The 13457-nt window shown below is 46.1% G+C and overlaps 1 protein-coding gene across 8 annotated transcripts in view; it reads right to left on the minus strand.

Moving 5' to 3' along the window:
• The window catches only part of GRAMD1A (GRAM domain containing 1A), a 167297-nt gene that overhangs the window by 5778 nt on the left and 148062 nt on the right, over positions 1 to 13457 (minus strand). For 6 of the 8 annotated variants that reach the window (XM_083162050.1, XM_083162047.1, XM_083162049.1 and 3 more), the window contains 5 exons: positions 10864 to 10941; positions 9044 to 9220; positions 7941 to 8025; positions 5035 to 5142; positions 160 to 280 (listed from right to left, as the gene is read on the minus strand). In XM_083162050.1, coding sequence (XP_083018176.1) covers positions 160 to 280; positions 5035 to 5142; positions 7941 to 8025; positions 9044 to 9220; positions 10864 to 10941 — 569 coding nt within the window. The remainder of the gene's footprint in view (positions 1 to 159; positions 281 to 5034; positions 5143 to 7940; positions 8026 to 9043; positions 9221 to 10863; positions 10942 to 13457) is intronic. The other 2 variants (XM_083162051.1, XM_083162052.1) reach the window with 1 other exon arrangement.

Genomic DNA, 13457 nt, shown 5'->3' on the forward strand with positions numbered 1-13457 from the left:
AGTTGGGAGTTTTAAAACGCCCAACTTTCCCTTTTCAAACACATGACAGCTGTGAGCTGATTGGCTGAAACACCATTTATTAAACTATATTAAACTATTCAAAACTCATGAATACAGCAAACATGCCACAATGGTAAACTCATGATGGGCAGCACTCACCTCATCCAGCAGCTGTACCGACGCCCTCAGCGTCTGTTTCCATTTCTGCACTTCTGTGTTGTGGAAACGTTTCTGCAATTCCAGAATCTCTGACCAATCCGCGGACGTCTGTGGGAACCTCCTAAGGAAAGCAGAAGCCGTTAGCTCTGAAGAAAGCCGTCAATAGACAACCTAACCAGAGAATGGACTCATTTTTCAGTGGGATTTGACATACTGGTGGAGTGACACGGTCAAATTTTGGGTGTTACTCTCAGACTCTTCTCTTCTTTAGTTAGTTTGGCACAGATTACGCCACAGTACATTAAATAGTGCTGCCCAAAGCATCGTTCTCCAGTAGAAAGACTGAACTACATAATAGTAATGTTGGCACCGTCAGATGTGCGCATCTGGATGGAGCAACACTGAAATTGCTCCATCAGGCGATATGTAGTGGTTGCTGTGTGCAAAACACTTGAATCCCCCCATACAGGTGAGGAGCAGCTTTAGACTTTTATTCCATATCCCAGATTTTTGAGTCAGTGTGAACGGGGGTATGACAAGTTTTAATTTTTTTGACTGTGGGGCAGCTGGACAATGTTTTCATCAATCAACTCAATCCCGGGTATTCCGGGAATCCTGGGATGCTGATTTGTATTAATCCCAGGATGGTAAAAATGAGGTAGGATGGGCTTCCCTACGCATGAGCTCTGCTGGTTTAGGACAGTACAAATGCAAATACCTTTACTGACACTAATTAGTATGCAGCGGCTGCGGAAAAATATGCCAATATTGCATCAATCATATGCACATTGGTTGATAACCTAAGTAACCATATTGCAGACAGAACTGAGACGCGGGAGCGTTTTGGTAGCACTTGCTTACTTGGCTGAGCAGGTGTACAAGGTGAACAAGACATGGGAGAGGAGGATCCTGAGATTGGTAGCCAGGTCACAGTTGAAAGGGGTGGAGCTAGTGTAGAAGTGGGAGGAGACATGGGATAGCTGGATACTGAGATTGGTAGCCGGGTCACTGAATGGGTGGAGCTAGTGAAGAAATGGGGAGAAACATGGGAGAACAAGATCCTGAGATCTTGAGCTGGGTCACAGTTGGAAGGGGTGGAGCCATTGTAGAAATGGGAGGAGACAGAGTAGTATCCTGAGATTAGTATCTTGGTCACAGTTGGAAGGGGTGGAGCTAGTGTAGAAGTAGGAGGAAACATGGGAGAGCAGGATCCTGGATCAGTAGCTGGGTCACAGTTAGAAAGGGAGGAGCTAGTGCAGAAGTAGGAGGAAACATGGGAGAGCAGGATCCTGGATCAGTAGCTGGGTCACAGTTGGAAGGGGTGGAGCTAGTGTAGAAGTAGGAGGAAACATGGGAGAGCAGGATCCTGGATCAGTAGCTGGGTCACAGTTGGAAGGGGTGGAGCTAGTGCAGAAGTGGGAGGAAACATGGGAGAGCAGGATCCTGGATCAGTAGCTGGGTCACAGTTAGAAAGGGAGGAGCTAGTGCAGAAGTGGGAGGAGACATGGGATCCGGAGATCAGTAGCTGGGTCACAGTTTTAGAGGGGGTGGAGCCAGTGTAGACGTAAAAGGAGACATGGGAGAGTGGTATCCTGAGATCAGTAGCTGAGTCACAGTTGGAAGGGGTGAAGCTAGTGGCAAGGAGACATGAGAGTGGGATCCTGAGATATTTAGCTGGGTCACAGTTGGAAATGGTGTAGTCAGTGTAGAAAGTGGGAGGAGATATGGGAGAGCCGGATCCTGAGATCGGTAGGTTGGTCACAGTTGTAAGGGGTGTAGTCAGTGTAGAAGTGGGAGGAGATTTGGGAGAGCCGGATCCTGAGATTAGTATTTGGGTCACAGAAGGTGTGGAGCTAGCATAAAAGTGGGGTTAGACATTTGAGAGCAGGGTCCTGAGATAGGTAGCTGGGTCTCAGTGGGAAGGGGTAGAGTTAGTGTAGAAGTGGGAGAAGATATGGGAGCGCTGGATCCTAAGATCAGTAGCTGGGTCACAGTTGTAAGGGGTGGAGTTAGTGTAGAAGTGGGAGGAGATATGGGAGAGCCAGATCCTGAGATTGGTAGCTGGTTCACAGAAGGTGTGGAGATAGTATAAAAGTGGGAGGAGACATTTGAGAGCAGGGTCCTGAGATAGGTAGGTTGGTCACAGTTAGAAGGGGAGGAGTCAGTTTAGAATTGGGAGGAGATATGGGAGAGCCGGATCCTGAGATCGGTAGCTGGGTCACAGTTGTAAGGGGTGGAGTTAGTGTAGAAGTGGGAGGAGATATGGGAGAGCCAGGTCCTGAGATTGGTAGCTGGTTCACAGAAGGTGTGGAGATAGTATAAAAGTGGAAGGAGACATTTGAGAGCTGGGTCCTGAGATAGGTAGGTTGGTCACAGTTAGAAGGGGAGGAGTCAGTTTAGAATTGGGAGGAGATATGGGAGAGCCGGATCCTGAGATCGGTAGCTGAGTCACAGTTGTAAGGGGTGGAGTTAGTGTAGAAGTGGGAGGAGATATGGGAGAGCCAGGTCCTGAGATTGGTAGCTGGTTCACAGAAGGTGTGGAGATAGTATAAAAGTGGGAGGAGACATTTGAGAGCAGGGTCCTGAGATAGGTAGGTTGGTCACAGTTAGAAGGGGAGGAGTCAGTTTAGAATTGGGAGGAGATATGGGAGAGGAGGATCCTAAGTTCGGAAGCTGGGTCACAGTTGGAAGGGGTGTAGTCAGTGTAGAATTGGGAGGAGATATGGGAGAGCCGGATCCTGAGATTGGTAGTTGGGTCACAGAAGGTGTGGAGATAGCATAAAAGTGTCAGGAGACATTTGAGAGCAGGGTCCTGAGGTAGGTAGCTGGGTCTCAGTGGGAAGGGGTGGCGTCAGTATAGAAGTGGGAGGAGACACTGAAGAGCTATATAATTAGGTAGATTGTTGGGTCACAGTTAGATGAATACATTTTGGTATATACAGTATAATAGGTTGTGAGGTCAGTGGCTTGGAGCAATCTCAGCAATTTAAAACAACAATAATTTAAAAGGTAAAGCCAAGGCAGTACAGAGAATCCCATAGACTATTACATATACACTATATAGGGGAGAACATCAGGAAATGTTTAGCCTTGATATAACCCCATCCCCCAATACCTTTACTACAGTACATTAGTGTCCAACACGAGCATTCGTATCTGGATAATCCCATTAGCAACTAGGAAAATGAGTGCTCGCATTAAGGAAAGAGAATTGTCCGACATTAGTATATTTACTATATTGTTTCTGCAGTGTAATCATTATGTTGCTGAAGATTTACTGTGGTCCTAATTAAGGCTCGTTATGTATTATATTTCCCTTTATTGGATTACAGCTCTTTGTTTTGCTTTCGCTGCTTCTGAAGGCCAAATACTAATAGCGGCTTTAGCTCAGATGATCTCTGCCTCCTATCGCTAAGCCGGAGACGGCGGCTGATGTATGGGAGACACGTAAAGGCAAAGGGTCTGCGATAATTGAATGTAAAGAAAGTATAGGTCACGAATGCGACCTAGGAGTGCGCCTGGGAGGAGTTGTAGAGCCTAAGCAGCTGTCTCCAAATTGGGGTGTCAATCCCAAACAGTAAACAGGAAAAAAAGAGGGGGTGGAGACCGCGCTTGAACTAAAACATGCAACAGGTATATGTAATGATATGTAAAAATGTATTAATACACATTAAAATACTATTAAAAAATTAAGGATAACAATCCTAAAAAACATAGGATACCACAAGCGTGATGTAGAGGAGGTATAGTCACCCACAATATATTGCACAGTCCTGAGTCCGTTCCTAGAATGCCTTTATACTTTTCCCGATTTGTAAGCCTATAGGAGAGTATTTATCCCCAGTCCAGGGAGCTCCTTGCTGTTTGTATAGGTGCTCTACCTGGAGTGTGTGGAAAGCCGGGGAGCGTCCGCTGTTGGTGGGGTGCTCTACCTGGATTGAGGTTACTGGAAGCCAGGGAGCATAAGATGTTTGAAGGTGCTCTACCTGGAGTGAAGTAGTTGGGAACCAGGGAGCATCAGATGTTTTGAAGGTGCTCTACCTGGTATATGCTGGTGAGGTCCCAAGAATAGGCTGATGGGAAGGATATTGAAAAGGCTGGTCCGGTCACAGGGATGAATAGTGGTTGTAGATTCAGTAGTGGGTGTCTTGAGCCCCTTTTCACCGACGCGTTTCGCTAAAAGAAGCTTTATCAAGGTGATAAAGCACCTTGATAAAGCTTCTTTTAGCGAAACGCGTCGGTGAAAAGGGGCTCAAGACACCCACTACTGAATCTACAACCACTTTTCATCCCTGTGACCGGACCAGCCTTTTCAATATCCTTCCCATCAGCCTATTCTTGGGACCTCACCAGCATATACCAGGTAGAGCACCTTCAAAACATCTGATGCTCCCTGGTTCCCAACTACTTCACTCCAGGTAGAGCACCTTCAAACATCTTATGCTCCCTGGCTTCCAGTAACCTCAATCCAGGTAGAGCACCCCACCAACAGCGGACGCTCCCGGGCTTTCCACACACTCCAGGTAGAGCACCTATACAAACAGCAAGGAGCTCCCTGGACTGGGGATAAATACTCTCCTATAGGCTTACAAATCGGGAAAAGTATAAAGGCATTCTAGGAACGGACTCAGGACTGTGCAAAATATATTGGGGGTGACTATACCTCCTCTACATCACGCTTGTGGTATCCTATGTTTTTTAGGATTGTTATCCTTAATTTTTTAATAGTATTTTAATGTGTATTAATAAATTTTTACATATCATTACATATACCTGTTGCATGTTTTAGTTCTAGCGCGGTCTCCACCCCCTCTTTTTTTCTGCGATAATTGAAGGCTACAGATGATATAAGGATAGCGAAGGTTGGATAATTACCCTTGGGACACAGCATAGCTCTGCCAGGTCTGGAATGTCCGGGCGGTGTGTTCCAGAGACCACAAGCGGTAGAAAAGCATCATGTTCAGGACCACCAGGACCAGCAAGCTGGAGAAAGACAAAAGATGTCAGGGATACGGGTCAAAGTGCAGAATCACAAAATCAGAGGGGTGAATTGAAATGCCCCCAGACGGCATGATATCAGGGGCTTGAGGCTGAGATATTCTGTCTTGGCCGACCAATCCGATAAGGAGCATGTTTGTGACCATGATTACTCCAGTTTACTGCCAAAACGCCAAAATGATCATTCATACGCACTACAATAAAGCAATTATCGGCGAATTGGTCCAATGACCCTATAGTGTATGTGTAGAGTAGGCCGTAGGTACTCAAACCGCAGATAGATCATGCACTGCGGTTGGGGCCACGAACAAAGCCAAGGCTGTCGGTGGACTCACACGGCCGGGCTGGGCTTACCGCTCACAAGCTCCAGCCTGGCTGCCGGGGTGACCTCCACGGAGTGGACCACTATGCCATTAACCGAGGCTAAATATCGGTGAGATCCAAATCATCCTAAACTTTTGTGCTACCTAACACCATAAAGCTAACTGCTCATCAAATGAACCAACTAACTGCCAATGCGTGTTTTTGCTTACATGCTAAATAAGTTGTGACTGTTTGGAGCATAATAGATATATCTGTCCGGAGCTACTGACATATGCAGACTTTAAGGGCTTTTTATTTAAGGCTGCTATACTAACCCATTGGGGAGTGTTTTAATCCTCCCTATCTGACCTGACTAATTGCAATCATACCTCAAGCCACCACCGTTTGGTACCGATTACATTATACTGCCTTTTAATTCTCTTTTATTGCCATTTCTGTGTTTTGATTATTGGTATGGGTACTTGTGAGTTATCCGGGCGTCCGATTTTAAAATCGGGTCGGATCGGGACATCGCATCGCATCGCATGCGACCATCGGATGCGATGCGATGCGATGCGATGACCCGATTTTTCCATAGGAATCAATGTTAAAATGGACTGAGTCCATTTTAACATGGAATTCAATGGGAAAAAGGGGTCCTTTTCATACCCCTACTATCCAAGTGGGCATGGAGTTGGATATAAACCTGTGGCGAGCGTAGCGAGCCACCGAGCCCGAAGTGTGGCGAGCGTAGCGAGCCCCGCGAGGGGACACGGAATACCGTCCCCTCGCGGGGCTCGCTTCGCTCGCCACGCTTCGGGCTCGGTGGCTCGCTACGCTCGCCACAGGTTTATATCCAACTCCATGCCCACTTGGATAGTAGGGGTATGAAAAGGACCCCTTTTTCCATAGGAATCATTTTAACATTGATTCCTATGGAAAAATCGGGTCATCGCATCCGATGGTCGGATGCGATGCGATGCGATGCGATGCGATATCGCATCGCATCGCATCGGATTGTATGCCTTAACTTAAGGCATACAATCAAAAAATCGGGAGCCCGGATAACTCACAAGTACCTTGGTATGTCTTTATTTCTATGTACATTTATATTGATATGCATATAAAACTTTAAACTTTTCATCAGTGTGTCTAGTATCAGATGTATTAAGCTTTAACAAGAGATAAATGCCAGGGTGATAAGGAGAGATAAACGTCCAGCCAATCACCTGCTAACTGCCATGTTACAGGCTGTGTTTGAAAAAAGTCAGTAAGGAGCTGATTGGCTGAATGTTTATCTCTCCGGTACTTGTTTCCTAGCACGGCCACAACGATCATGATCGTGGGCATCGTTAGTAAAAATCGGTTTCCCATAGGGAACAATGTTAAATGCCTCAATTTACCCGCGATGCCCCCGATTTCCCATAGGAAACAATGTTAAATGGCTCAATTTACCCAAATCATCATAGGGAACAATGGTAAATGGGCCAGAAACCCCCAAAAACACCCCTGAACAGTGAAATGTCCCCCCAAAAGTAGTTTACGCCACCCCACGATCAACGCGAACCCGAAGCGTGGCGAGCGGCGGCGGTACGCGTCCTCCGACCTTTTCATACCCCTACTATCCACGTCGGCGTGGAGTTGAGAAAAGAATAGTGTGGCGAGCGCAGTGAGCCACCGAGCCCGAAGCGTGGCGAGCGCAGCGAGCCCCGCGAGGGGACGCGGATACCTGTGAAGCCCGCGAAGGGTGAAGGTATCCGCATCCGCTCGCCACCCTTCGGGCTCGGTGGCTCGCTGCGCTCGCCACACTATTCTATTCTCAACTCCACGCCGTCGTGGATAGTGGGGCTATGAAAAGGTCGGAGGACGCGTACCGCCGCCCCTCGCGGGCTCGCTGCACTCGCCACGCTTCGGGTTCGCGTTGATCATGTGGTGGCGTAAACTACTTTTGGGGGGACATTTCACTGTTCAGGGGTGTTTTTGGGGGTTTCTGGCCCATTTACCATTGTTCCCTATGATGATTTGGTGAAATTGAGGCATTTAACATTGTTTCCTATGGGAAATCGGGGGCATCGCGGGTAAATTGAGGCATTTAACATTGTTTCCTATGGGAAATCGGGGGCATCGCGTCTGGACCATTTAAGCCTTTTTTAGCCGTGTACGACGCGACCGACACGATTTTGACTTTTTTCAATGCATTTCAATGGGAAAATCGGGGGCATCGCGTCGGTCGCGTCGCAGACAACTAGTCTAGTGGCCGTGCTAGGAAACAAGTACCATCTCTCCTTATCACACCTGCATTTATCTCTTGTTAAGGCTTAATACATCTGCCCCATTGTGTGTTATATGCAGTGCCTGAAGGTCTATAAAATATAAATCAAATTTAATTTTTCTACAATTATACATACATTCATTTGTAAACCCAGCAGCGCAGTGTGTTTAATCCCCACCAGTCTTTTTTGTGCAGATTTATTACTTACACAATACTGATGATGAATAGTGCAGTGGGGATATTGTGCGCGGAGCCTCGGTCAGACAGGTGGGAGAGCTGAGAGGAGATACTGCCTGTGGGAGAGAGAGGGAATAATGTGGGAGGCAGCATAACACTGCCAGATGGGTTGAAGCAAGGACAACACTGAAACCAAGGGAAAAAAAATAATATATACCACATTCACTTTGCATATATCAGATAGGCGAAACGTGTCAAGAAGCAAAATGCCACCTGGGCAACAAAATCCCAGCTTGTGGCCACAAGTATTCTACTAAAGGTGATATAATATACAGAAAATGCAAATGACTAAGGGCCAGATTCTCATAGCTTCAAAAGTGATAAAATGAAGAGTGATAAACAGCCAGCCAATCAGCTCCTGTCTGACATTTTTCAAACACAGTCTGTGACCTAGCAGGTAGGAGCTGATTGGCTGGCTGTTTATCACTCTCCGTTTTATCACTTTTGAAGCTTTGAGAATCTGGCCCTTTATCGATTGTTTTCATTCATTGCATTCATTACTACTACAGCTTCCTGATGGATCAGATCATATGTAAGAAATGAGTGGATGATGACGAGGTCATGGGGCCTTTCTGACCGAACGTGGACAGAGCGGGAGCCTTGGTGGTCACGTAGAGTTAACTGGTTGCCTTGCGTTTGGGCATTTATGAACGGTGCAGTATAGCAGGTACACCATGTCTAGGTCAACAATGTCAAGATTGACCCCAAAAGGTCAATGCACATGGGCGACACTGGAAAAAGATCAAAACAAAGAAACAGAAAAGGTTGACATATGAAAAGGTCAAAATGAGTTTTTCGCGTTTTATTATGTCAATGTTGACACCTGAGCACGAAGATCACCAATTAGTGTACCACCACCCGTTGCATGGCTCACTCACTCCTTCAGGCCAGGAGTCCGTGTGGTGGTAAAGTATAAAACATTCCCAAAACTTTACAATAAATTGGTGAAAAACTCATGTCAACATTTACCTGTAAAAAATAATTTGGAAGGGGAATTTGCCTGAAGTATCTCAAGATAACTCCCTTTAATTCTGTTGTATGCGAAAGAGTACACGGATGTGTCCCTGCTCGTACCTGAGGTTCTGGAGTGATGGCTCCCCCTGATGTTGTCCAGCGGGGCAGACACCGTGCTCAGTGGGTCCGCGTGATGAGTCTTCCAGCTCAGCGCCCGCTTCCGTCGGCGCAGGGATGGCTTTTCTCTGACCCCCAGCTCCTCTACGCAGGACTGCTCTAACGTTACCACTGCCTCTGCTAAGAGGGGGTAGAAGAGGAGAAGAAGCTAATCATTGGGGGGGAAGAGGACAAGACTGATACAAAAAGAATAAGGACAGTGACCAAGGAGTAGTGAATAATGAAAAATACAGAAGACAATAATAACCTTATCCCAGTCCCAGAGGTAACTAGTGGACATTAATCCTACAGTATATACAATTGTAAAGCGCAATGGAATATGCTGCGCTATTAATATATATAAAACCTGTGTGTTTGTTTTAGAGGAGCATAATTCTCCCCGTGGCCCAGTACACACTAGTGACCCATAGTACTGGTCCATGATCCTCACTATTACAATAGCAGGCCTTTATGGGAGGGGCTATAGAGGAAGCTAGCCAATCAGCACCAGTGTCCTCCAGCAGGACAGGCGTGAGCAGACATTTGTTGGGCCAATACAAGGGGACTCAAACCATATCAGCACCTAGGACTTTCTGCTTTGGGGTCCCCATAACATCTGCACTTCCTGTGACTATACACCTCATGGGTAACGACAAAAGGTATAGGGTTCTCATAGACCCAAAGGTGTTATCTGGAAAGGTCCAAAAATAAGTGAGGAAAAAAAATACTGCTGTTCTTTTGCGGTATATACATGTTTGCCAAGTGCTTTTTTTTCTATAGTTACTATGAGGAGCTCTGCTAAGCTACTTAAGAAGATGGGGTGCCAAGGGAAAATCTTGGGCAACAGTTCACATTACTGTCCTGCATTCCATGGGCTGGTGGCATCCAGTAACAGTCACTTATAGTAGGGGCTTTATCTAGTAGGCTGCGCACTGCAAAGCGGACTGTGGACTAGTGAAGATATCCCTCACCCATATCCCGGCCCGGACCTGTCATCTTGCTGAAAGCAGCCATTACGTGACGGGTCTTCTAGACATAGCGGAGATTTATCGAAACTTGGAGAGAGATAGAGGGGATGGTATGAGATATCGGTGCTTGGAATGTTATTAGTCAGAATAGCGACATCGGCGTCCCGATGGTCAGGATCCTGAAACCGTTTAGGTATGTATGCTAGCCCTTTCCCCTACACCAAAACCCTAACCCTCCCTACCTGCAGCCTTACCTCACCACCACCACCACCACCACCACAGACTTACCCTAACCATCCTCCTTTAGTGGCAAAACCTTTCCAACCCCCCGCAGCCAAACCATAACCACACCCTCTTACTGCCTAACCCTACCTCCCCCCATCTTTAGTCTAATGCTAACCCTCCCCGGCATACTCACAATCGGGATGCCAACAGTTGGGATTCCAGCACCTGCATTCCGACTGCCGTAATTCCAACCGCCACTATGCTTCCTGGTTACCAGATAAAGTACCTCCCAATCAGCATCTGTCATTTTTCGAACACAATCTGTAACATGACAGTTAGGAGCTGACTGGCTGGTACTTTACAGCAGTTCACTTTCTCTCTCTCCAAGCTTTGATAAATCTCCCCCTACAGTATAGTTGTTCTCTTTCTCTTTAAAAGCTGTGGGGTATAACAGGAAATTAACCAGGAATACTATGCCTGTGGGAGATGCTAGGGGCAGCTATGAGTGGTCACCAGTGGGTGGTCCCCCCCCCCCCCTGAATCCTCCTCTACAACACCCATCTGATAAGAAGGTAAAGCGGTTCCACATACGGCTGGGAAGGGGAGTGGTGCAGGTAGAGGTGGGGGTGGGCATTGTTAGCACACATATATAGGAGGAGGTGGTCTTATCTGAAAAGACAAAAAGAACAATGATCGTGCTTTAATAGGCTATTTATCTGCCGTTTGCAGCAGACACAGAACGGACCTTAAGTCTTTCGTACAATCGGTCACATACATTTCCCAATAAATCCATTGGCTTTTTGCTTATCCCGGACTTCTCTGGAAGGGGCGGTGCTAACATTACTATGGTTATCTCATTAACCAAATTTCCTTATAGATAATGAGGTAAAGAGGTGGGGAATCTGCACTCCTTACATACAGGAATCCAATTCAGAGAAATGTTGCTCAATTGATACAATGGTATGGTCACGGCAAAGAGTGGTGAATGTACAGCATAATCTTATGACGCGTTTCACCACCTTGTGCACACTTCATCAGATTAGGCTATGCCAGTGTTCCCAAGCTGTAAGACAAGGCTCTTGCAGGGGTGCCTCGGGCTGGTGGTCCATGACCAAATCAAATTATTTATGGTCAAAGTGATAGGCATCTTCCTAAAAGTAACCTACAGTATCTAGATTAATTTTACTACAGTACTACCACACAAGTGCCCGTTTTCCCATGTAAGCCTTGGGTCCTTGTATAGCTTGCCCCCCAAAGTATTACCTTTGTAGAGCACCCAACATAATAAGCTGCCTCTGGTACACTTGTGGATTGAAGGAAAATTACATGGACCTACTGGTTTTGTTGGGGCACTGCTCTTAGTGTTAGGAAGCTGCAACCACCCATTTTGTTTTAGCTCTTCTAGTGGTAGACTTCCACCCAGGTTAATCCTACGCAGCGTGCCCAAAATGGCAGCATCATCTGGTACCTCTCTAGTGTGGAAGCTTTTACCCAAAATGCTGACACCAATCCTGCATTAGGTTTCTTTTCTTCTTTTTTTGTATGTCTGTGTAGCTTGTACTTAAATCTTCTGTATAATGCATTTTGCTTTTGATGCCTGTAAAGCACCTTGAGTCCTGTTACTTTATAAAAAAAACATTTAATTATTATTTATTTAAAAAAAAATGTTACAGCATAGACCAATCTGATGAAGCAGGCAGATGACCAATGAAACGCGTCGTATACATTTTACATTGGGACCTCCTCATGGACAGTTATACCAGAGTTCCATACCATACAATCCTAATAGAGTTTTTAATTTCCCCGCGGAAGAAAAGATCTGCGAGCGTACTACATAATTCTCTACCAAACTATAATTCAGAACTCAGATCACAAGAACCCAAGACTCTGCCAAAGACGGAAGAAGATTTGAAAAACAGGGTTGGGAGAAGCAACATCTGCTTGGTGGCAGTAACCTCCTGGCATGGGTAAATACTGAATATTGTAGACAAAGGGTCCCTACTAGACATTCTGTTCCTGGTGACCCTCTCAGGAGGATGGTTACATAGAAGCCTGAAGAACAGCAATGAGATCTAGCCTTATTCCAAGTACCTTTTAAAATGGCACATGGCAATTCTTAAACTTCTTATAGAAGCAAATTCGCAGATTCAGGGTGGGAGACTACCCATTTGAGAAGGGTTGGTGGACCTCACCAGGACTGTGCTCTGCTTGGAGTGGATCATACTGTTTTTAAGTGCAATGGTTTCTAGTCATGGACCACAGTACATACTACAGTGAACCAAGAACTCTGGTTAAAGACCCCTTGTCTTCTCGGAGTCCATTAATTTTCAAGGACATTGGTAGGATTATGTACCAGCAACTGAACAGACCTAAGTAAATTGTGGAGATAAGTTAGGTTTAGACACTTAAGACAATGGGCCTGCATGCAATTTCGGCTGCGTTTTCTGAATTTTACACTGGCCATACAACTATATGTAAATGTCACAGCTGCTGGGTTTATGTACGAAGATGCCCACAATTGGCATCTCAGTTCTGCTTCCTGTGTACGTTGGTTGCACACTGGAGCTTTGGGCAAGTCTCAGTATTCTACTAAGACAGTGGAAGAAGTGAATCTGCAAAGGCGAAGCTGCAGTAGCTGGAAGATACTCAAGCTTGGACTCAATGGTAACGCTATCTTTAGATGGCATTAGTCAATAGAAGACTATTGGCTTCTCTCTGCATTGCCCTATGAGAGGGATCAATCAGATTCCTCCTGGTATCGTGTGGGATATGTGCCATACGACACATGCAAAGGAAGATTCTGGGATCTAAACCTGCAAGCCATCCTTTGGGATTTTCTTCAAGCATACGGAGTTAGTAAATGCCGTTATGCTTGCAATGAGTAGCAGCATGCGACGCAAGCAGAACGCAGTGCTTGACGCATCCTGCCCACGTTGCCCATTACTTCTCCTTAATAAAGGAAAATGAGCTGCAGCAGGAACGTCAGCGATTATTCATACATTCGGACAAAAATTGTCATGACGTTGTCAGCTACGCCTCCCCCACTTTTGTGGAATCTGTGGAATCACAAACAGGCAGAACCACAGTGGGAGGTTGGTGTTGATACCCACTATGAATATTGATGTGTTCTGTTCCTCGTTTAGGTCCCCGTATTCAGCTCAGACAAGGTACTTTGGGGCAAATGA

This window comes from Crinia signifera, chromosome 19 (genome assembly GCF_055691185.1).
Source record: "Crinia signifera chromosome 19, ASM5569118v1, whole genome shotgun sequence".
NCBI lineage: Eukaryota > Metazoa > Chordata > Amphibia > Anura > Myobatrachidae > Crinia > Crinia signifera.